Source organism: Peromyscus eremicus, chromosome 9 (genome assembly GCF_949786415.1).
Source record: "Peromyscus eremicus chromosome 9, PerEre_H2_v1, whole genome shotgun sequence".
In the NCBI taxonomy this organism is placed as follows: Eukaryota; Metazoa; Chordata; class Mammalia; order Rodentia; family Cricetidae; genus Peromyscus; species Peromyscus eremicus.
Window position 1 is genome coordinate 106197473 of NC_081425.1, and position 26463 is coordinate 106223935.

General features: G+C 41.5%; 1 protein-coding gene across 2 annotated transcripts in view; it reads right to left on the reverse strand.

Annotated features, from left to right (window-relative positions):
* Atxn7 (ataxin 7) overlaps window positions 1-26463 on the reverse strand; it is a 95157-nt gene that overhangs the window by 24873 nt on the left and 43821 nt on the right. For both annotated transcript variants that reach the window (XM_059274201.1, XM_059274202.1), the window contains exon 3: window positions 19565-19669. In XM_059274201.1, coding sequence (XP_059130184.1) covers window positions 19565-19669 — 105 coding nt within the window. The remainder of the gene's footprint in view (window positions 1-19564; window positions 19670-26463) is intronic.

Below are 26463 nucleotides of genomic sequence, written 5' to 3' on the forward strand. Positions count from 1 at the left end.
TCTGTTTTCCAATCATCTTAGATGACCCCTGTGAAAGGGTTGCTCGACCCCCAGAGTGGTCTAGACCTACAGGTTGAGAATCACTGCATTAGAAAATCAAGACCCAAGATTTCTAATGTTTACTTTGGAGGGTGTGCAGGATGTGTAATTTGTGTCTGTATCACGTGTGTGTGCTCCCGCGAGTACAAACGTGGCAGGTCCATGCACAGACATTGGAGGAGAGCCAAGGGCAGCACTGGGAAAAGTCGTCTTTGCTGCTGTGATCGCCTATGCCAGGATGACGAGCCTGCTAGGCTCCAGTGTTTCCTCTTAGGATTACAGACGTATCTACAGTGTCCAGAGTTATGCAGGTTCTTGGAATCTGAACTCAGGACCTTACTCTGTCAACAATCACTCTATCCAGAACTAGATTTACAATGCGAAAAGTCTGCAGATATGTATTTCTCAACAATCCTAATTCTTTCTTATTAAAAAAAAAAAAACATGAAATTTTAATTTACTGAAAAAACTGAGCCAGGCAGTGGTAGCAGTGCACATCTTTAGTCCCAGCACTCAGCAGGCAGAGGCGGCAGAGCTCTGTGTCTGTGGGCCAGCCTGGGCTACAGAGCGAGTTCCAGGACAGCCAGATCTACACAGAGAGAAATACTGTCTCAAAAAAAAAAGAAAAGAAAAGAAAAGAAAAGAAAAGAAAGACAGACACACACTGTGTCACTGTGCATGACTTAGATAAAGGCAGAAAATACCAGCTCAAATACTTGTTATGTTATGCTCAAATACGAATTCAGCTGTTTCTTCACATGAGGAACTGGCACCTTACTCTGAAGAACAGCATCTGGCTTTCTCCTCAAGAGAAACTAAACTTAATTAGGTTTGCATTAGACTCCTCTAATCTTTCATAATGTCTCCTTATTTTCATCAGATTTTAAGCTGAGCATATAGTTTTGTTTTTAAAAAAGTTGTTCAGAGATCAAGTAAGAAATGCTCATGGTTAGGGTAGAGTCGGTTAGGTAGACAGAGCAGTGGCGGGGGCTGAGCATAACTAGCATGTGTTCTGCTGAGGGGTCCAAGGTAAGTTTTCAAAGCACTCCTCTTTCCACCATCCATCTCCAGGCCAGAGAAAGCACACTTTGTTCCTGGAGGTACTATGAACAGCTCTACCAAGAGAAAGCCGTGCCCACCGTAGCCACGGGAGAGACAGGGAAAGAAGGACACACTGTAGACAGACGTGGGATGGGGTGGGGGTACACAGAGTGAGGGTAAGAGGGGAGTGGGAGTAAGGGAGAGGAGGGGAGAGGAGGGAGAGATTAGAACAGCTCTATCAACACAAGTGTGACAGGAGCTGGGGCATGAGGGTCAGAGCAGGAGGGTGAGGGGGAGGGAGTGCTTCCTCTAGTTTCCAAATGGAAGGCAACCAGTACTGAGTTTATAATTCTGAATTCATGCTCAGTTGTTTTTCCCCCTAATTATAAGTTTTAACACCCAGGTATAAATCAAAAGGAGTAAAGCAAATAATTACACCTTTTAATATTATAAATACTGCTTTGAAAACAAATATATATATATATATATATATATATATATATATATATATATATATATATATATATATATACCCCAAGTATTTTTTAAGGTGGTTTACAAGTCCTTAAATTTTGAGATTTTTTTTTTAATACTGAACAGAGTAGACACGATTATTAAATACATAACATTTTTTTACAAAATGAATCTGGGTTCAGTGACCACCACATGAGGACCCCACTTCAGACATCCAGAATCTACATAGAACTGGGTGCAGCCCAATGCATCTGCAATCTAGCAGCAGGATGGCCGGATGACAGAAGAATCTCAGCTTACAACAGGCAGGTAGCCTGGCTTTTACACAGTGGCAAACAGGCGAGGACCGAGGATGGACACCAGACCTCCACACTTCTGCTATGGCACATGGATGCTCCACACTCACTCAAACACATACACACATACATACCATATACATATACTAACCTCCTCCCCCACAGAGAGAGAGGAGAGGGAGAGAAGAGAGGGGGAGAAAGAGACCTAGTCTCAATTTATACATCCAAAATACAGCAAGGTATATACCACCATTCATGACCATTCTATTAATTTGTCCTTTTCTCAAAGAACATCATGCAAAAAAGGATAAGTACTTAGAAAAGCCCCCTTAACTTGGGATTCTTTTCTTGTATCTCTTATTAAACGTTTGATTATTCTTTTATAATCTAAGCAACTGACTGGTGAACATATCTCACCACCAGCAGCAGCATTTGTGCCAAGCACCAGCACACTGTGGGATTAACGGGGCCTGTCTCAGTCCTGACCAATTTTCTCACACAGTAGTAAAATGTCTCAGGCTGAAAAGGGTCAGTAGTGGAAAAAAGTTTTAAAACTAGCATCTCTTGAATACTATAGCACTGCCACAGTGTACTGCAGACTGTAGTATACCCCAGACTAACAGTCAGTTCCCCCACGACCTCCCGGCTGACAGGAGGACTACAGGCTCCTGTTACCCAGGATCCACAGACAGTAACAAACCAGCCATCCCTAATCTGGGAGATCAAAACGGGAACTCTGCATTTGGTTGTAGCAAATGTAGGTTTTATGGAGCTCCTCTGCTCAACTTGGGGGCAGGATCCACCATGCTAACGTCTCTTCAGACAGCAGTTTAGGGGAAACTTAGAACTCATCCAAAAATAAATAAATTCACAACAAAATGTTTATTTAAGCTAATTTCATTTTATAATTTTAAAATGACTGACAAGACTCAAGTGAAACTCAGGAAAAAATGGAGGTAGAACAGCAGAAGGTGATCATGGTACACGCTCAGCTTATTAACAAACCTGTAACTTTCCTTTAAATGAAACTCACATTTCAAGACACTGCCAGAAAAGGCTAAACAGTATGCATTTGGCATCAAGCAATATAAACTTTCATATAGTCTCTGAAAGCCTCATTCCAAGAACATTCCAACATCACTCTCCATTAAAGCAAAGACTTAATAATCAGCCTTATACGTGGTCATAACATGTAAAGTACATGTAAAACACACAGAGATTCCTGCCAGGCATAACATGCAGCAATACATTTTATTGAAAGCTCGGTTGAATCTCTCTTTCATTCATAAGATGCCTTCACTGACTTAGTCTAATCACTTGTGTCCAGGTTGAAAATGCCACGTTACTAATGGTGCTCTTCCTCAACCCCAATTGTCAGACTCTACTTTCAACCTGCCAAAGGCAGAGAACAAAAACATCAATTGTATCATCTGTCCTTCCTTGCGATCATGACCTCCTAAGGAACATCCAAGATAAAGGCCTGCAAAGAGGGGTAAATTGAGACTTACATTCCCAGCAGTCCTTACTACACATCGACTCTGCACTACACCAGTGTTTCCCCTAAAGTTGTCATTCACATCCGAGTCATGCTTCACAGCTTTCCTAACTCTCTACACTTGGTTTATTATTTACTGTGTTAAGTAAATGTAGTAACTGACTAGAGAATGACTGCTTCAGCACTGTTCTAAGCAATACTTATCAAACAACGGCTTAGGTTTAATGTAGGAGTTCATATTTATTTTAAGAATAAATCTCAGCATGGACTGACCACTCAGGGACATTTCTATTTAATGGTGTCACAGCACTTTACAGGTACCAGCTTTTCCTGTCACTGTCATCTTTTTAGAAGCACTCCTCCCATGCACTTGACCAGCAAGCACAGCTCTATCTATTCCAGCCACTGTTATCACAGGTTCATTTCGGTTCTTGAGCTGCTTTCTCTTTGATTCCGTTCTTTAGGTTCTCCTGGCACATGACAAGATGCTCTAGAGAAAGTCTGACACAGTCTAATTGCTGAAAGGGAAGCCACTGGTGGGACTGTCCCTGGAACATTCAAATTCTAAGTTGGGGAATCCAGAGCTGATCTCTGGCATGCGGTGCATCAAAGGACAACTAGCCAGGGCTGGGGCTGGGAGGCACTTCACAGCATGTGTTTAGGTGGGTTACAAATGGCACTGGAAAACACTGGGAAAGAAAACTCTTTACCACAAAGCACTTGGCATCATTTCCACTAGAGAGATTTAACTGAAAGGGATGATTTCAATACTGGCTGCCCTAACAAATTAGTCTCCAACTGCTACTCTGCCAAAGCATTTTCCTGTCTTCTACTGTAGAGGTGCTTTTTAAATTAAAACGTAAGTGCAAAGTGCAGAAAAGAGTCATTTAAAGCACTTGGGCCACTTGAAACAACTTTTCACCAGAGGTCTATAATCAAATTATCAAGCTCCTCAAGTTAGTGCTTTATGACGGAAATAAAGGCCTCAGGAAAGAATCTGGGCCTCTTGGCATTTCCACATATCTGGCAGGGCTCACACTGCAGCACACCATTCACACTGCCGCATGAAAGAGAACAGATCACAAAGGGCAGATTACAAGGGAGAATGACTCCACTGGTGGGGGAAGGGACAAGCGTGAATGGACTGTAAATAATGTTGCTAAGAAAGGAGCAGGAATAGGGCAACCTCAAATAATCCTCCTGCCAGGAATGCTTCCCAGGACTGTCCTTTAACTGTGCTCTCAAGTATGTGAGAAATATGAAAACCTTATGGAACATCTAGGGGTAGTTCTCCTTTGCCTGATTAACTTGTAGCGCTCTGAAAGCATTTGTAAAATCACTTTTAAAAGGTACCCAATACATCACCAGAAATGACAGAGTACTGAATGTTATCAGCCCTCATCACTGAGACTAGGAGTAGCACCTCTTCTTCCTCAGGGCTGTCATGAGACACCATTTTGGAAGGAAAACTGAATGAACACTGGAAGGCCAGCTGGGCTCCCCAAGGCATCCTACGAATAGTTCTGCAATCCTGTCACGGACTCAGACTTGTACTTGAGGGCTACTATCATCTCAGACACACTACAGAGAAAGTGCCTTGTCGAAAAAAGCTGCTAGAGCTCTAAACAAAACCCAACTGTTAAAATGTTCATGTCACCACTGTGATCTAGGTGTCACTATTTCTGATTGCATCCACTGTCGATCCGTGAGTACCAAGTTGGCTGACACTTCTATTTTGCCAACAGTCATAGGGACTTCCCTCTCTTTGCTGTCCTCAGGAAACTAGGTATTATCCAAAGGATGCTGACCGAGTGCAGCCACCAATCACTGGGCCGGAAGTAGGTATGACCTCCCATTGTCTCGGATATCCTATCACATTACTCCCTTGCAATGCTCCAGTTCTCAGGATCAATATACGGCAAGAAAAGGGAAAAGCAAAATAAAAGAGGTGACACTCCACAATCCATCCATCTCTAGGTACAACTATCTGTTGAGGGGGAAATCACCCTATAAATTCACCAGTTTGCCATTAAAATCTTAGCTGTCAGCTTATTATATAGGTATGATTGAAATACAAAAATAAAACTAAAGAAAATAATGAGCCAGAGGTAGTGATTCACACCTGTCATCCTGTACTTGGGAAGCTGAGGCCAGAGAAGCACCACAAGGTCCAAGGCCAGTGTGGACTACAGCATTAACTTTAGATTTACAAGTGACGAGAAAACATTCAAAACAACACGGTCAATTACAGACTTGGTTTGTTTTTGTCACTGCTTTTGAAAGGTGGAACTCTTGTGTAGAACCCCCAGCAGTCTCATCTACCAGGTCAAGGAGGAGGCTCAACTCCCAGAAGCAACAGACTCGGGGCAGCACCTGCTGAGTGCTGTACTCAGTCTGTCTCAGAACCATAATTCTGCACCCTTATTATTTCGTCTTATTCTGGACAGAGGACAGCAAACTTAATGAACCAAAACACGGCGACAGCAAGCCTCAGTCAGGACGCTGCCTAGCAGGCCCCGCCTCCACGCACCTGTCAGTCAGGGTGAGGCAGGCAGGGTGCCTCTTTGTTGACAGTTTGTCAAGCTCTCTTCTCTACAGAGAAAAAGTGTCTGCTCTACCTGCAAGTGAAAAGCACCAGTGACCACAAAAACAAAACCAACACAAACAACAGCATTCTGATTAAAGATCTATTTCCATTTAAAATCCAAAAACTGGGGAGCTGTTTGTTTTAACCTGAACTGAAACCATCCAGTCAAGTACATTACCGAAGGAGGCATGAAATTTGAACCCAGTAAAAACTAAAGAACTTGGTTGTCATCTTACTCCTGGCCCAAAGACAGAAGGAATGAGACAATTTGTTTAGTTCTGCTGGTGTTGCAACAATACAACCAAAAAAAAAAAAAAAAAAAAAAAATCAAGAATTTGAGTAGAAAACCATAATGAAATACACACAATTTCAGCTGCTGAGTGACTTCCCAAGGTTGCTGCTTGTATTTTGAAGTTGTTGTTCTTCACACAGTGTTCTATTTAAAATTTGACTGTGGATTTAAAGTATCGGACAAAAACAACTTTCAAACACATTCTACAGGAAACACTGTGAGCTGTCTGTCATGAAACCTCACCCACCGCAAGATTAAAAAAAAACGAAACAAAACAGTCAGAGGGTGTTATAAGGCTCTTCCATTTTTAGGGAGTATTCCACGCTTTCTCCCTGTTCTGAAATGCCATAGCTGTTTGATGCAAACCTCAGCATTTTCTAAGAGTTAATAGCAAACTCAACTCCTGCCTGCATCTGAACTTTGGCCAGATCACTCAAATGACATTTCAGAATGGCTCCTGTGGACAGCTTGCAGCAGCTAATCCCTCTGGCTGAGATTAGCACTGACACCCCCCCCACCCCCCCAGCACTGCAGAACTCCCTCCCTCCAGCACTTGAGCAGCAGAGCCCTCCCCTCCAGGCCTGTTAGCAGGACAGGACAAACGCCAGAAGGAAAAGAGGCCTTCATAAACTCTTCCAGGCTCAGCTGGGCTCTAGGCTAGTTAGCAAAGTCCTAACCTACCTTCCACAGGCTTATTCAGAACCAGGCCCCAGGCCAAACCCAGCTTCTGAAAACTGCCAGGAAAAACTCACCCAGCGGAGCTCTCTGCTTCTGTGCAGAGGAAGGGCTCCTCCCGAGAGGCTTCTTGCTACCTTCCATTCAGAGCTGGCTGTGCTTCATTGCACACTTGTTACTGCAAGCCTGCATCATGAATTGAGTCTGCCCACCAACTCCAAATATGCTCCATGTTTGAGCTTATGTAACATTTGCTACTACTGTAAAAAGCACTTGAATTACAAAGGTCCTGGCAGATCAACAGAAAAACAGGGGGTGGAGTCTAATTTCATCTAATATGGTCATACAAAGCATGCCGGGCTAGTATAAATTAATTTCTCTATTATCAGTGGTTCTCAACTTTCCTAATGCTGTGACCCTTTAATATAGCTCCTCATGTTGTGGTAACCCCAACCATAAAATTATTTTCATTGCTTCATAAGTGTAATTTTGCTATTGTTATGAATTCTAATGTAAATATCTGATGTGCGGGATATCGGTTATGTGACCCACAGGTTGAGACCCACTCTTCTATATTAAAGGACAGGCAGTTTGTCAGAACTGAATACGGAATTTAGAAATTTGCCTGCTACAACGTGAATTACCCCCAATTGTTTTCTAAATATCTGTAGATAAGCAATGTTACCGTAGGGTTTACTAAAATAAAAGTGGAGGACTGATTTAAAACCTGAGTCATTAGGATAGTTCTACAAACATTAGTAGTCTTTCTCCATGTTTTATTTCCCTACACTAGCTACACTCACTAACGGTCAAGAATATTAAGCAAACTTTTTTTAAAGCCAGCTTTTCCTTCCTGAATCAAGTAACAACAATCTGGACTCGTTTTTGATACATATTTTCACAATCTGCCCAATATCATACATGCTTATTGTGTGGTTAAGCATCCATGCCCTGGAAAGCCAAAGCGGAGAGAACTTCTGCTCTTCATCCAACTGCTCTCCATGGCTCCTTGTCAGCAGGTGATGCTGGCATGGCTGTCCCCTACCTCAGCACTGTGACCATCTCCACAAACTACCCCTTCCTGTCACAGACAAACCTCAAGTTCAACAGATCTGAAAAAAACTGCCAGCTGACATGAGTTTTAGGGAATAATGGCTCAGACACTTGGTGGGTCAGAATGGACAAAGGGAGGGAAGGGTGATGACAGGATCCCTGCATGAGTGAGTGAGTGAGAGTGTGAGTGTGTGTGAGTGTGTGTGTGTGTGTGTGTGTGTGAGAGAGAGAGAGAGAGAGAGACAGAGAGACAGAGACAGAGACAGAGAGAGACAGAGACAGAGAGACGTTACCATGAGGGAATACCAGAAATAAGTTCTCAATTAACTCAAAAAGAGAACTGCCACACTGCTTTACATTTACAGCAACATTCAGATTCCAAAGAGTTTGCAATTACAATCCCCATTCAGTAGTGTGTTGCTGGCCATCTACCCTCCATGTCTCACAGGTATAATCACAAACTCAAAACTACAGTAGCCCTGAAGGCACTAGAGAAGAGCAGGCTTTTAAGTACAAGATAAGGAAGGACATTACTCCTGAAATCCTTTAAAATTAATTAGCATAAGCAAAGATTTCAAGTGGGGGCATCTTGGTTCACACCCAGTAGTCCCAGTTCTTGGATGACTGAAGAAGTATCTCTGGGACTCTAGGGTAGCCTGGGCTACATAGCGAGTTTCAGGCAAAAGTGGACTACTGAGTGAGACCCTATTTAGTAATAATAGTTAACAGTGAAGATTTCAGGCTAATCTGTTAGATTTCTTAAACTAGAAGAGAAGCAAATTCTATCATTTATGATCTAAATGCAACAGTTCTTAGTTTGGTCCACAGTGACTCACCTGCCCACCTCAGGGGACAGCTGAAGGGTCTCTGAGACGAGGGGCCTTTCTTAAGCTAAGCCACAGTTCCACTGCACCCATGGGATCAGCCTCCAGTGCTCATTTGTGCAAGTGTCTATCTTGTTTTATTTCAATTTATTTTAAATTTTATTACAAAAAAAATCACATACCCTAATTAATCAGACCCAGAGACTGCACAACTCAGTGAAATTCTATACAGTTACAGTGGCCACTTGTGATAGAAGCTATGGAGCTTTACACTGTGTTCCATATATTCACTTCTGAATATATCCTATGCACTGCCACCAAAAATGAAAACGCTATGAGAGTTAGAATTAGAAAGACAACTATCTTTATATCCATCTTCATTTAAAGCAAGAGTCACTCCACATTCCTAACATTTGGTCTTTCTGGCTCTTTTTCTACTTGTTATATAATATCCACAGACACACTTGTTTACATATAAACACTTTTATTTATTAGACTGTAAGGGAGACCATATGGGCCTTTTTCTTTCTAAGATTCTAAGACCTCATTTAATATTCTAAGTTTAAAGTCTATCCATTTTCTAGCAAATTTTGTGATTTCATTTTTCTTCAGAGTTGAATAGTATTCCATTTTTTTGGTTGTTTTTGTTTTTTGTTTTTAGTTTTTCGAGACAGGGTTTCTCTGTGTAGCTTTGCGCCTTTCTTGGGACTCACTTGGTAGCCCAGGCTGGCCTCGAACTCACAGAGATCCGCCTGCCTCTGCCTCCCGAGTGCTGGGATTAAAGGCGTGCGCCACCACCGCCTGGCAGTATTCCATTTTATAAACATACCACATTTTCATTATCCACTCATCTGTGGATGGACGACTAGGCTGGCTCCTCCATTTCCTTGCTGTGGTGAATAAAGCAGCAGTAAACATGGAGATGCACTATCTCTACATGAAGTTCTCTGCGTGTACGCTCAGGAGTAAAATAGTGGGGTCATATGGTAGGGGCTTTTGGTTTGTTTTGTTGTTGTTTTTATTTTGGAGAAATCTGACTGGTACAATGGCTATATTGATTTGCACACTCACCAACAGTATATAAGGATTTCTTTCTCTCCAAATCTTTTTCAACACTTTTGTTGAAATTTGTTGATGACAGCCATTCTGACTGGGGTGAGGTGGTATCTCAAAATAGTTTTAATCTGCATTTCCCTAATGGCTAGAAACAATGAACAATTTAAGAACAGTCACTGTCCACTTGTGTTTATTTCTTGTGTGCTTTTTTAATATTCCCTTCTGTAAATACGGACAGTGCTAGTAAGAAAAAATCCTGAAAACTGTTCTGGGACTAACTTGGGGTACTGTGCACAGCCTGGGGAGGTCTCTATAGCCTGCTCACTGTCTACTTTATTCTGAGACAGACCTGCTAATGATAAGGCTGGCCCTGAAACCTGTGACCTCCTACTTCAGCCTATAGGGCAGCTGTGATGTAGGCATGTTCGTGGATAAGAGGAATAATTTGAACTTGTTCTTTTTAACTATGTTAGAGAAAGTATGAGTGATAGTGAAGGCCAAGAAAAATGTAATTTTGTACATTGAGAATGTATACATAAATACAAAAACTAAGAATAAAGATCAAATTTCAGATTAAACATTACTCAGTGCTCTGAAGAAAATCTTGTTTAAGCTGGTCCTGGCTTTATTTTTCTTGGAAAACATTATTATTTTGTTTAAATAATTTCCCAAGAGTATATACAAAGTTTTTTCTTCTTTTTTTTTTTTTTTTTGGTTGTGGCTTATTTTTTCCTATGAAAATAATTAAGGCAACTTATTAAAAAGACAAAAATATCATTTTAATAAGAATCAATAACACCCTTACCTTACAGACCAAAAATCCTGTACCTGCCATAGTTTTAATGGTATGCACATAACCGTTTTACTGAGGCCAAGAGTCATGAAGTGGCCCTGCTGGTGTGGAAGTGTGATCTGGAACAGCTAACAGCCAGAGGGCAGTGCTGGCTTGGGAAGAAGGCACAGAGACCAGTCGGAGCACTTCCAACTGTATGGCCTAGGGAGAGAGGATCCCGGCTTCACCAGCATCACGCTGCCGGCCACCACCGCCTCCAGGTGGGGAGTAAACCAGTGCAGTACCAAGTACACAGGAGGCATCCAGTGAGTCTTATCTATTACTGATTACAACCGAGGGGAAAACACAGGATGGACAGCATTTGAAGAGACAGGATTAGAGTAACATACAAGTTTGTACTACAGAAATTAGTCTATCCTTCTCAAACCTTGACATTTCCTAAAAAGCACCCCTAAAAGCCAGAAGTGCCACCCTATGTTCTGCAGGGCACCAAACAAGCTGTTGGCAGTTATGAAATACTGTGTTCCGGTCACTGGTATAGGCAGTTCTTCATCTTACAAGAACACAGCCCTCCACTAACTCCTCCGTCTCAGCAGGCCAGGCCGGTTATAATTGGCCTTAATTGGCACTTAAAGCAGCTTTAACATTCCTTAGCTGCTGCCAAGGAGCACTTGAAAGGGGAAGAAAGTATTTTCAAACTTGGAAATACCAAGTAATTCATTCAGCTGAGGGTCTGAAAGACTGCTATCTTAGAACCAGGTTAGCTTCACCAGGAAATGCAGCCATGCCATCATGCCGCACTCATTAGAAGAGCTGGGAAATGAAGTTTATATGAGACAATTCACCTCGGGGGCTGATCCTACTGAGTAGCTTTGCTCTGGATTACGTCTTCTGATCTTTCTGGGCTAAATCAATACTTCATGTATATAAGGCAGACATTATACATTACTCTCATGGCCTGATTCCCAAAGATGTGTGTGAACCATCATCTGATCCCCAAGCTTTGTTTATCAATTCATAGACAAACATGAACACTATTAAAAGACAATCAATTACACCAAATGCAAAGAGGGTGTGAGCCCAGAAAAGTGGTAATACATTTTCCTTGGTCTTGCATTAATCCGGCCGAGCACTCCATCCTTAAGAGACTACACATTCTGCAGGGGAGAATCCTGAACTGAGAGGACTTTCTTCCCTAAGGTAAAAGCCATATAGAATGAACAGAAATTTCCCACAGATGCCAGAAAAATTATTTTGGTTTGAGTATTTCAAAGTCACTCATTTTGAAGTATTTCTTTGCCTTATATGACTAAATATTACCTAGACTTAAGAGGTATTCTACTACACTAGTAGGAAGAAAGTATATGGGTTGAGAAATTTTCTTCAATCTCAAAATACAATTAAACATGTGAGAGTGTGTGTGTGTGTGTGTGTGTGTGTGTGTGTGTGTGTAAGAAACAGCGTGAGGCTTTAGAAAAGTAAGTAGAAACTCAGCCAATAAGTCCATCACCTCCCTCTAGTGGGGTTAGTATTCTCTGTGGTAGTACAGTCCTAACAGCTCTCATCTTTTCATAAAGCCATCGAGCAGCAGTTAGCTCGCTCGCTCTCTCTCTCACACACACACACACACACACACACACACACGTGCACGTATGTGTGCATATTTCTTTTTGAGACAGGGTTTCACTCTCTCTCAGGCAGCCCTTGAACTCATTACGTATCTTATCTTTCCCAGACCTCCAACGTGAAACAATCCTCCTGCATCTGCCTCCTGGGTGCTGGGATTGTAGGTGTACACCATCACTCACGGTTGAGTATATATATTTCATACGCCCAGCAAAATACCTTTAAAGAAGGCTGTTTAACAATTTCTAGTATAAAAACTCATCCAGCTACTTAAACAAATACCCACGACACTGCCCTCACTTCCTTCCCACATTGCTCCTACTCTGTCCACAAGGACACCTCTCTGCTCCAGCTACCACAATGCTAATGCTAATCTAAATGGTTTTTCTCATCCATCTTTTAACCCTAGCCATGCAAAACAACATACTAACTGGTTTCTCTGGTTCCCTCGGTGGCCCCTATGTCCACCAAGTAACCAAAACTAGAGCCTGACCCTTTTCAACAGTTCTCCAGTGACAATGCATGAGCACCACCGTTCCATTGGATTGCTCCCATACCTTACAGGAACCACCACATCAACTGACCTGGTCTCCCTTTTCTAACTTCAATCCAGACCTTTCCTCTTGGTACACTCTTCTGTTTCCTCATGAGCCATCCTACCAAGCCTACTTCCATCCTGAACCTTTTTTTTTTTTTTTTTTTTTTTTTTTTTTTTTTTTTTTTTGGTTTTTTGAGACAGGGTTTCTCTGTGTAGCTTTGCGCCTTTCCTGGAACTCGCTTTGGAGACCAGGCTGGCCTCGAACTCACAGAGATCCGCCTGGCTCTGCCTCCCGAGTGCTGGGATTAAAGGCGTGCGCCACCACCGCCCGGCGAACCTTTTTTTTTTTTTTTTTTTGGAGCTGAGGATCGACCCCAGGGCCTTGTGCTTGCTAAGCAAGCACTCTACCACTGAGCTAAATCCCCTGAACCTTTTACAGTTGCTGTTTCCACTGCATCAAACCCTCTTCCTCCAGATCTCCAATGACTGGCTTTAACTCCTTACAGAAGCTGTCTCTCACTAGTAAAGGAGCCTAGCCATTCCTCCTCACATGATTCCTATAAAACACTCCTGCAAACACTCTCGCTTTGCCTTGTTGTCCTCTTTATCTCTCCATCCCCTAAACAAATACAGACTGCATGATATCAATTACCCTTCTGCTAACAGCACATAGAAACCCCTGGCATTTAACTGGAACAAAACAAATATTTGTGAAAACAAATGTCATGGATGATTTAATGTCTTCTAAAACAAATCCTAAAGACACAGATATTAATAAAAGCAGGTATGGATAGGAGGAAAAAATCAATCTATTTTCTAACTAGAAATGAAAATGCTCCTTCAAATAGCAGAAACATCAGTGTGGAGTTCTCTGATCATATAACGAAGAAAAAAAGATAAAATGATGTTATCTAGAACAAGAACATTCTTTTCTCTGATGCTACTGAACTTGTAAGTTTTAATTAGCACTATTTGGCTTGTGGTAAAGAAAAATGTGAATTTATTTTACAACATGTAATTAAGCTGCAAAGAGTGTAGGAGGAACTGTCCTCTCTGACTGACTTCCACAGACATTAAGTAGAACACGGAAGCGTTTACGTGTTGCCACTCCTGCTAAGATGTACCTTTCTGCTTAGTACCTTGGCCCTCCGACTGCTGGGGAAAGACCTTGCACATGTTTCTTCTGCTCTGCAGTGGTAACAGTTTATCTATTCACTGCAGAAAGAAAGAAAGTAATAAGTTCTCTCAAGAGCTACAGAGCCTTTTCTATAAAGAAGGGACCTTGGCTTTGGCTCACTGCCATGACTCTGGGTTAAGTACAAAGGCAGGCAATAGCCAGAAGAGAAACGCAGTGACCGCTGAATCCAACATCTTTCAAGTACTAAAGGGTCTCTCTGATATAACAGGTTTACAATGCTGATCCAGCTACTCTAAGCAAACTTAGAAAATTTACCTGAGACTAAACATCTGTCACTAATCACATAGTCCAGTACATGTAGAATTCATTTTATCTTCTTGGGTTTTTCTTTTAACTCTATCCATCTATATTACATGCAAAAAAAAAAAAAAATAGGTAGCTTGATGCATTTTATCTGTGCAAATGAAACTCAATTTAGGACTTTCATCTATAAACCAGGAATAAAACAGAAAATGGAATAATATGTACAAAAATGCTTTGGAAATCATCAAGTACTATTAAAAATAATCAGCAATCTGTAGAAATTAGATGTTTTAATTAATACCAATCTTAATAAATATTAGTTATCAACAAAATTTCAAAGTAAAAAAAAATACCATACTATAATATTATAATTCATTGGCAAAATTTTCCTACACTTAAAACATTTTTTCCTCATTCAAAAAGTCACCAAAATATTCAAATAAAATAAAAACACCCCAAGTCAGTCATCACTTCTTGTGTCTAAGTCAATCAGATCAGAAGGTCTGTTCTAGATTCAATAGCAAACCCTCTGTTTGTGATGCAAAGTAACCCAGTCACATGACAGCAAATGCTGGTCACAAACACCTGTCCATTTTACCAACAATGAAACCAGGTCTAGTAGTACAACAGATCAGAGTAAGAATCATTTAACTCTACAGTAACATTCTTTGAAATCAATTAATTAGCACAACCACCAAGAGTGATTTCTCCTGAGTAAGTTACCCATACTCTGATGAAAATGACATTTTGTTGAATGTAATTTATGCTGGCACCCACAGAACACAGAGCACCCAATTCATGAAGTGCAAGATTCATCATCAAGAGGAAGGAGCTGTAAGGTGACAGCAGTGCTCGTATCAATGCTGCTCTCATGCAGCCGGAAACGGCCAGTTTGTGGCTGTTGTTTGTGAGCAGAGGTCTGACACAGGCTTGAGTTCCACACTAAGGCCTGACCAGTGGACTCACAGCCACTTACAGTGTGAGCAACAGATGGGAGCCTTCCGCACAGCAACAACAGAGTCCAGAATCCTGCTTCCCACGTCTGTTATTTCCCACGGTACACTCCCAAATCAAAGGAAATAAAATCCAACAGCTTAAGCTGGTGTTTCCCAAAACATGAACTATACTTCACTCCTAACATTATTAATCTTAAATCATAGGTAAAGCAAACACACTTTCCAAACCTCTTCTAATTCTGTGGCTAAACCATACCGTACGTGCATAACCGCTTTACTCCTAGCCATTCAGGTCCTTTCAAACAAAAGGGGCAGGTCTCAGGTTCAGAGCCAACACTGGCAGACCATCAACAAAGAACTAAATATTCTTTACCTTACACTGTCATCCTTTATGATAAACAACACTAGCCTTTTCTATGTTTCCCTTAGAGTTTTGTTTGTAAGTGGTTTCTATGAATAAAAACTGATTTAAAGAAAAGAAGTAGGTGAAATCAAGTCAGTAAATTAGCCAAATTTCATCAGCTAGAGTCTGATTAATATTGAGAATGACTGGCTTAGTCACAAGTCACTACCATGCCCTAGAAAATCTAGCGGATCCACAGGGTTAATGAGTGGATCAGCCTAACCAATCTAATGCAAAATGCTCCAAAGGCTGACATTTGATCAGGGTTTCAATTAATTATAGAGATTCTAAATAAGGTACCTGTCCAGGATGAATCAGTATCTCTCATCTATTTCTTTTACATAAGATCACTCCTATGTCTGTGTAAAAAGTCGTAGTGTGTGTGGGGGATGGCGAGTCCAGGCCCTCTTCCTAAACAAAAATGTGAACAGCAGAGCACAGGGCAGGGGGCCTACCCAGAGACTCTGTGGAGTCGCTAGGAAGGACGCATGCAATCGCAGGCAGGCTACAAGTCCTCTATCGCCACCTGTGCAGATCCAGAGACAAGTTATGTGGTAAGACCACAGTTATCCAGTAGCACATGGCCAACAAATCCTCACTCACTCACTAAGATCCCCATTTCAAAAGAATGGCACTTTTGGCTTTAGAGAAAGTTACCATCTTAGTCCTTATTCATGTTTACAGTTTCAGCAGCAATTAATGTGATGCTACCAGCCACGACACAAAGACTTCAAATAGGTTTTTAAAAACAGGGCCTCCTTCCTCAGCAGCACTGCTTGTGTCAACAAGTCAGAGTAGGTGTGCCCCAGTCCCTGTGCCAGTGGATAGTGTCTGGGAAAGCAGGCAGCATTAGCCAACGTGCAAATCTCAAGCAGCCAAGGGAGCCCTGCACTGCCAGTTCCTGGGGTCTGCTCCTGGAGATCCCAATGTGTAAGTCTGAAGTGGGTTTTGGAAAGTGGTCTAGTCAGACGCTCTCTTGATTCAGATGCAGAACAGGTGCTTTGAATCCACTTACTCAAATTATATTTTTAAAATCTGATATTAACCATAAGAAACATCCTGTACTTAAAATACTGAGTAACTAATTGAAGATAAACATGAATAATGCTGGAGTATTTCAAAACATCACAGCAACATCAAGAAAACATACATTACTATACAGTTTCAAGAAAGAAAACAGGTTATACCACGAGAGCCTGGAACACTACAGTGACACCAGCTGTCACTGTCACTAGTTAAGTATTTCCTCCAAATGCAACATGCTGGCAAAAAACATGTGGCCACTTCTCGAAGCAACAATGTGCTGCCCACTAATCTCCTCAACACCCATATCACCAATGTAAGTAACTTGTAAGTGGCACCATGGCGTCCTTTCCTGTCCTGGCATCGGCTGTTTTCACTGAACTACCTGTAGGATTTTGCAGCAACTGCCTGCTTGTTCCTAAAAGTCATAGGTCAATACCAGCAATACCAGCAACACATGAATTCACAGAAAATTACTGAAATCTCCAGGAATCCAAAGCACTCAACACAGTCAAGTAAGTAAGATTCATCACAACTGCAAGTGAGAAGAGCTGGGAGATCACAGGAATGCTCACGCCAAAGCTGCTTTCCTACAGCCAGGGTAAAGTCAGATTCTTTTAATGACTTCCTTGACCACACAAGGATGTGAAAACAATACACATTCAGTAGAAGCTGTAGATTGAATTGTGAATTCTGACCATTTTCCAGGCCTGATGCTGAGTGACAGCAATAGCCTATAGCTCCCAGCCAGCCACAACCTCAAGGGAAAAGTTGCTCTTGGTGACAAAATCGCTTACCTAGGTTTGTTCGAAGGATTAAAACACATCTCTAACACCCAGTATTTTCAACTTACAGTGGCTTATTAGTATGTAGTCCCACCATTAGTTAAGAGCATCAGTACTGTAATAAAAAAAGACAGTGGCTACTTGGCAAGATTCTGATTTTGAAAAATTTTGTAGTTACTAATTATAGAAAAAGAATGCAAGAATACTCCTCCTGGAATTTCATCAAAAAAGAAAGGGAGAAGGGAGGAGGTAACACTGGTTTGCAAAAATAGTTTACCTTCCACAATTCCCGCACACAAAAGAAGTGACAGGGCAGCCCTGAGAGTGGTTCTCCTTGGCCCTAGGGACCCTGGGAACACCTTCCATCCAGGCAAACACGATGGGATCCCTCCTCTACTTCACAATGCTTGATGCCTGCCCTGTGCTGCTTCATCTGCTTTCCTCACTCCACCAACACTCTGCCACTGCTGACTCAGAGAAAGGCCTCCAGGACACTCCTCTGCCAGGACCTCTCTTCTCCTAACCTGTAACATTTCCCTGGCCACTAGAGGGACCTCAGCTTCCCGCTCAGGATCTTCCTTGTCACTCTGCACTAGGGATTGACAGAGAGAAAGGTAGACACGGGAAGATTAAATCTGTGTATAATATTGGCATTAAAATAATGGCTTTAAAAATACTTATATGTTGCTTCCTTGGTGCTCTGACAGTTCCCCACACTAAGCCTGCATCCCTAGATAGGAAACACGCTAGGTAAAGTAGTCCTAGAAGATGACCAAGAATCCCTTTTAAGCCTAAAAAAGTCCTGCAGGAAACAGCATGTTTACAGTTTCCCTAGTGCTTCCTTCTAATCCAGTCTACCCATCAGTTCCCAGAAGCATCACTAAGTCATATTCTGGTTCTGAGGATCTGCAACAGGTCTCCCCTAACACACAGAAAAGGCCTGCGAGTTACTCCCAGCCTACTTTTGTACAGGGCTCATCCACAAATGGGTACAGCAGTTCTGGCCAATGAGAACTGTCTAGCACATTCCAGACAGCCTGGATGTTCTTGGCACAGAGCTTCCTCATGTCACTCTGAAACCAGCCTGGACCCACCAAATATGGTTGTTCAGTACATAAGCCGTGCAGCTGCCTGTGGGTGCCTTGTCTAGTCTCATCCAAACTGCCAGTTTCAGGGGCTTAAAGGTCATTACAAACTACCGTCTGCACTTTCCAAAACAGGCTTATACAGTATGCTTAAAAATGGAAACTATTAAACCTATAGACAGACAGCAAAGGAGTTTCCTTTTCACATCTTCATGCAAAGGCTATTTTCTCTAAGAAAACTCTCAGTTCTTCACTATACTGGCTGGCAATGTGTTCTGCCTTATTCTTAAGGCCCCAGGCTGTTTTAGCTCTAGACACAGACCTTCCTGTGTCTGGAGCTGGACCTCTGTCCACTCTGCCGACCCCACCCCTGCCCTTGGACCTGTGGTGTACTAAGCACTGCTGGCGGCACTCTGCAGTCCCAGCAGGAGCCTGAGGTTGCCACTACTTTCTGGACTGTAAAAAGCAAACTAAGGCTGGGTCATTTGCTCAAGGCAAAGAAAGAACCTGTTGTTCTTACAGGTTTAAACTGAAGTCTAATGTAGTCCAGGCTTCAAAGGCCTACGTCCAAATATTGGGCAACTGACTGGCTTTCTTTTCCAATGTTAGTCTTCTGTGTGGTAGTGCACACCTTTAATCCCAGCACTTGGGAGGCAGAGGCAGGCAGATCTCTATGAGTTCAAGGCCAGCCTGGTCTACAAAGCAAGTTCCAGGACAGCCAGGGATACAAAGATCCTTGTCTTAAAACACCAAAAAGCAAACTAACCACCAACCCAATGAACAAAAACGCCTACTAAATTCACAACCAAGGACTCAAGAAAGAAACCTTTGACAATATTGATGTAAAGTTTCAAGATACTTTCTCCTCAGATTTCAGGAAAAGCCAGAAAATGTAGATCAGAAAATAAAAATATAAAATTCAGAAAACACCCAACACGATAGCTTTCAGCTCTGTCTATGAATTGGAATGCCTACTTCCTGTAAAGAAAGGTGCGTATATCCTCCCCATACAATCACTGGCCTTCAGTCACGCATGCGGCTTCACCTTTCCCTCCTGATGATTTTCATGATTCAGCACTTACCATAATGAGATTGAAATGCCTGCGGTTTGACAACTTGGTTGCAGTCGTTACACACCACCAAGTAGAAATCATCATGTGCCGGACAGAGACCAAATATTGGCATATCTGCAACAAAGAAACAGCCATCACTCACTGAAACACTCGGAGCTCTCCTTTCCAAAGGCAACGCCTTACTACAGTAAAGAGTACATGGATCACGTAGGAGCCTATCATAACTGAGAAAGAAATCAAACCAGGCTAAGGCCTTTACAAAGGGCTGAAATATGATACATTAAAAGTTATTACAAGGTGTAAATAGAGCTATTAAAATGTACACAATAAAATGATTAAAGGTGAACTCTACCATGATTGAGGAACAATTCGCAAGAATATGGATTGTGATTAGTAATTCACAAAACTATAGCAATGTTTTTATTTGCTTAAATATGCACTCTATTCCAGTCAGCTGATCCCAAGTCCTATGGAGTAAATAAGAAAGGTGTAGAGACACCACCAGAGAGTGAAACTATCCATTTCTCCACCATGCCATATGAAGAAAAATTTTTTCTACTTGTCTTTAGGGACCAATAACCTCTTACATCCTGATTCCACCAGACTGACTTGGGTACAAACACATTAATTGTAGTTTGATTTTTTTCAGAATAGGGCAGACACGTTTTTTTTTTTTTTAAACAATGAAAACCAAACTATGTGCATATACATGAAAATGCAAAATAATTTCATTTCCTGTAAATGTGGCTAAATATAAAAAGCTTTAACCGTTAGATATTGTCAATAACAGTCTAGGAATCTGCTCAAAGTTTAGATCCAGAATCTAAACTTTTTTGTTGTTTTGTTTTGTTTTTCGAGACAGGGTTTCTCTGTGTGGTTTTGGTGCCTGTCCTGCATCTAGCTCTGTAGACCAGGCTAGCCTCGAACTCAAAGTGATTCAGCTGGCTCTGTCTCCTGAGTGATGGGATTAAAGGCGTGCTCCACCTCCGCCCGGCTAAACTTTTAAAATACTTCAAAATTACCAATTATAAGCAAGTATTTCAATGAGTGGATAGATAGCACATTTTAACTTGGCAAATATTTTAGCAGATCAAACTAAAGAAGGCAGGAAAGAATGAAGTCTGGGGATGTAGCTCAGTGGTAGAATGCTTGCCTAGCCTGAGTAAGGCCCCACAAAATAAGTAACTAGTAAAAAAGTAAGTGGGAAGCTAAACAGCCTCTTTTCATTCCTATAGATTTAATTTCACTTTCCGTGCATAATGAATGGTATTGGCTTGAAAAGAAAAAGCAGTAAGAGATGTCAGAAAATGATGTCTAGGATATCAAACTGGTCATCTAGTCTTCACAAGTGGCTATCGCTAGCACTTTCTTGACAGTGTCTATTATACTGAATTGCATGTAATAGCCATAAATCTGAAACGAACTGAGGACATCATGATTCTGGGATGCAGGCACCATCATTGAGTAGTTTGTCCTGATTTTTCATTTATCTGGACAGCTACTTATACAGGTTCCACTATGTCACTACTCCAGAAAGAGGAGACTGAGTCAGGCAGTGGTGAATACTTCATCAACAGCCAATAACAGGGAGTCAATACTAATACATACATTGGTTTGAACTTGGTCTCTTAAGACCAGAGAATTCTAGATTCTAGGCATTCTAGATTCTAACATCAATAACCTGGAATGTCAGAGCCAAACACCTTTGATTATACAAACTGAGTAGAAAATGTAAGGAACTTGCAGCACACTGTTATTTCCATGACTAAGCTTAAATAAATGAAAAGTAACAACTAAACAAGGTACTATTTTCTTTAAAAGCATGCCTACTTTAGGGTAAACACAGTACATATTCGAGTAGGGTAAAGTTATAGTTCATGGAATGATGTACATATAATATGCTATTTTTCTTTTTCAAGACAGGGTTTCTCTGTGTAACAGCCCTGGCTATTCTGGAACTCACTTTGTAGTCCAAGCTGGCCTCAAACTCACAGAGATCCGCCTGCCTCTATCTCTTGAATGTTGGGATTAAATGTGTGTGCCACCATGCCCAGTTATAATATACTACTTTTCTAAGGCTATTGTTTGACATAGAAGTTGCATTACATCCCTGTGATAAGTATCCTAATAGGGATACTAATGAGAAAAATTCCAATTACTAGAGTGGCATGAATTTCATGTTCTGTGTTACAAAGTATAAAATTTCTTTAAATATCAAATTAATAGTTTAATTAATGAAAACAAGCCAGTTAACCTATTTAATAAACAAATGTTAAACAGCATTTAAGAATGGTTGCAACTTCCTTTTAGCCTGTGATGAGCTGGTCTGTCGTTTCTCCCTGTGCTCAGTGATAGGCAACGTTCTGTGATACGCGTCAGGTAAGCACAGCAGTAAATGATGGAACCCTGCACTTGGGAGGCTGAAGCAGTGGATGAATCTGAAGCCAGCTTGGAACATAATAGTGCTACTTAACAAAGTGCTGTCTCAAAAATCAAAATCAAATGTGTTTACATATACATTCAGATACTTCTAGTGGCTAATTCTCTACCCCTTTAAAACCAAGGCAATTTGAAAAACTAGGGCAGAGTGTAGTACAGTGGTAGAGTGCCTGCCTAAAATGCATGATGCTCTGAGAACAATACCCAGGGCTAGGAGAAGGAAGGAAGGAAGAAGTTAGTTAAAGGAAAGAACTAAAGAGAGAAAATGTATAGATCCTTGCAAGTAACAGTGACTGATAGTGCCATAGTGACCTTTATGGAGAACATAGTGTCGTTGTCTTTAACCTGGCTTCCATCACCCTTTCAAAACCAGCGAAATGGAGAGAGGAATTAAGGAATCTATTTATGCTAAAATTTCAATTTCCTCAAAAATGTAAGATCACTTGAGATTTAAAATGACAATAGGAGAGCCATAATCATAGTTGACTTTTTAGTGACTGACACTATTTGCTGTGACCTGTGCCAAGCACTTTTTATATGGCTTATCACATTTGTTTCCTTCTCTTTTGTTCAGAGACTATTTTATTATAACCTTTATTAATTGTATATATTAAGATTCACTCTACTGTTTCCATACAGGCATCAATCACGTCCATCCACTTTCCGACTCTCACTCTTGCCTCCCACTGCCCTATTCCATTTATATCTGAAAAGAATCCTACAATAGAATCCTCTTTTGACTTTAGGAGAAATGAACCTGTCTAGTACCACCCAGCGAAAAAGCATGGCAGCAGGTCTCAGGTTTGCATGTTGTAAGCTCATCCTTAGCCTCCAGTCACACCTTGTCTAGCTGGGCAGCATGTGTATACGTACACTGGCACAGTGGAAACCATGTGAAACACTGAGTCCCACTTCAGACCACCCTGGGAAACCCAGTTCCTATTCCAAAATCTAAACAACTTTAGTTTTAATTTTGTAAATTATTTGCTTTCAGATAGTCACATCTGGATATAAGGTAGCGAACACAAAATAATTTAAATAAAATGTCTTTGGGATAGGTTCTATAACCATTTTCTGTACTAAGACATTCCAGAGTCCTTAGCAACAGGAACAGAGTGTAGAATGTTGTGGCAACCAAAAGAAACAAAGTGATTTATGAGAGAGGCAGTATGTATGTATATATACACACAACATGCACATATTTAAATATATATAATATAAATATATAATATAAACATAAATAAATATATATATATATTATAGTATATTTAAAGCATAAACTTCACAATCAAACCACCTACAAACTAACATATGGGTTCTGTCAAAAAGGAGAAGTTTGACTTACAGCAGAAAAAATTATTTAATAAAAATGAAGTTTCTACTGGCTTAAAGTTTACAAAATACATTTTGGACACATACATTAATTCATCAACTAGGTACTTAAAATAAAAGCTTTGAAATTGTACTTGAGTTCATGAATTATGAACTAATTTAAAATGAATAAATGCAGTTCTTGTAAGCCCTAAATTTTCCTCAGGATTTAGGTTAAATAAATGAGGAATGGCCCAGCACCTTTATCTAGGCTATCACTTATTTTGGGGACCCCAGACCAGCATAAGGACTAGGCATAAGCACATGGGCCCATGAGTGTACACATGTAGAAATCCCACTGTCTCCATGAGAACGAAGGCTGTGTCAGAGGCTAGTCCTCTAGCTGTAGAGAATATATTGAGTTCACTTTGGTGATGGTACCGTGGGAATGAGGGCCGTATAAGAGGCTAGTCCTCCGGCTGTAGAGAATGTACAGAGTTAGCTTTGGTGTTGCCACCTTCACTTTGAGAACTTTGACAACAGAAATTCAGGTGTTGAAAGAAACAATTTAATCTTATCAGGATCCTGAGTATCTCCCTTCTCGCACACAACCCAAACTTCTATACACCAATGGCTCCCATCTTCAGCCCAGACTACTCCCAAGCTCTGTCTAAATCAGTGGTTCTCAACCTTCCTAATGCTGTGACACTTTAATATAGTTCCTCATGTTGTGGTGACCCCCCAACCATAAAATTATTTCATTGCTACTTCATAACTGTAATTTTACTACTGTTATGAACCATAATGTAAATATCTGATATGCAGGATATCTGATATGTGACCCCTGTGAAGGGGGTCATTCAACACCCCCCCACCTCCGCCCCAAGAAGTCGTGACCTAGTCGTGATCTAGACTCTGTTTCCACCATGTACCAGATGCTATCCTATCTTCTAGCTACATATATCTCACACAAAATAATCAGGCACAAGAGAAACCCACTGTTGACTCAGCCCTAGTTTTGCTTCCAATTATCTCCCCAATTCTGGGTAAATACTATTTATTCTTCAATGGCTGAAATTTAAAACTGAGGTGCTAAGTCTCGGCATGTGTGAGGACCTCGGTTCAACACCCAGTAGGTCAAAAACAACAGCAATGACAAACCCCAGGTACCTACCATCTTTGAATTCTCCCACCTAGGCTACCTGTAGATTCCTGGTCCGTTCTAAAACCTTGTCATGGCTCTCCAAGGCCACTGGTGCAGGGCTATTGCAGCACCTTTCCCTGCCTGCCTGGATTCTGAAGAAGTTTCCAAGTAGCTACCAGAATGCCCTTTAAAAGCTTCCATTAGGTCACAGTGGCATTTACAAATCAAGTCTGAGCCCTTATAATAGCTCCCGAGATATGCTTAGAGGCCCTTTCCCATTCTTCCTCTGTCTCCCCTAGCCCCCAGTCCCTTACCGTCCTGCTTGGTTCCCTCTGCTTCAGGCACACCGACATCCTGTCCAGGGCTGGTGCTGCACTTGCTCCTTATAAATGCCTGGCAGTTTCTCACACATGAAGTCTCAGCTTCAGTGTCACGTCTTCAAAGGGTGACTCCCCTTTTCCAATAATCTACTCAATGCCTGGGACTTCAGCAACGTGCCTAAGAGCGTGGGCTGCTATCACTCTGAATCTTTGTTTCCTAAAGACAGATGTGACTGTGGGCAATTTCTAACTTCCTTGAAGCTCTTCACTCGTCAAGAACTGATGACCACTGTGTCTTTTACACTGAACATCCACAAGGTAGACACACAAATAGAGTGAACAGAGGCAACACTTGAAGGACACCTGGCCCTTGAAGTGCTCACTCAGTGTTTTCCCTGTCTGCGGTAGAGTCACGCACTACTGTTGAAGTGGTCAGGAAACTAAAGCACAAGCTAGGAGATGACAGACCCAGGATTTGAACTCAGGCCTACTAGTCTCACAACTCCAGTACTCTTGCACAATCAGCCCCTTCTCCCCCAAGCTATATGTGCCTGGGCCCAGTTAGGGTTTGCTGCCACCACACCCTTCCCCCTGCTCCAGGCCACCAGCCTATGAAGCACCTGCACTGCTCCTTCACTTGAAAACACACTCAGGCTCCTGAGTAGTTGAACTCCATATTCAGGTTTAAGAGTCAACGCATTCTATGAGATGGATTCAGAATTCCATCAACTTTCCTATTTCCCCATGATGCCATCTATGGATCAGAATGGCTCCCCCTTCTCTTTCCTACAAGGAAATGACTCCAATGACTTGTCAGGTTTGTACTTGTGCCGTTCACATCTCTTAGAGCCTCACACACTCAATAAAGAATGAAGATGTCTACAGTCCTTGCCAGAATCAAGAATGAGCTCTGGAGTGTTTGGTGAAGTGACTGCCATCTGGAATATTTCTGTAGCTTGTTTTGAGAACTAAAAACTAAGATCCATGAACTGACCCCCAAGGCCCTAAATAAGCAGGCTCAGCCTCTTGTGATCTGGCCTTTTAACCTTAGCCTTCTGGTGCGCTGGGACCCCTACACTAGTTTCCCCCTGCTTTACTTTATCCAGTCTTAGCCTCATCATTTCCCTGGAGACTTGTCTTAAGCAAATTCCTGTTACATGGTCCTTGCCATAGACCGCCAGCACCCCCTTAACATGTAACTAGCCATCTACCATACATCTTTTAGTCTTCTCTCAGAAGACACAATTGACCTGTTTTTCCCTCTGTCCTAGTAACATGTTTAACAAGAGCTATAAAGACTTTAGCAATTTGAATAGTAGCCATTCTCAGTGATGCCATCTTAAGCTATATGGTTACAATTATGCCTTTATGTTATTTAGCATCTGGTGTAAGTAAACATTCAGGTTTGGTAAACCTCTTTGAACACACAATCCCACCCTCTAAAAGCAGTTTCTGATTTTCAAATCTGCATACAGGAAATCCTCTCTGCCAGTTTTCAGGTGTAGTGATACCTAAGGGCAACTCTAAAGTCCAACTATTTGGATTAAAATCTCCAGTTTCTCTATTGGAAACAGAGAACAGTTAAAGCACTTAACCTCTGTACACCTGTAAATTGCAGCTACTCAGAAGGCTGAGGCAGGAGGATCACAAGTTTGAGATCAACTGGGCAGCACAGGGAGACTTCTACCACAAAA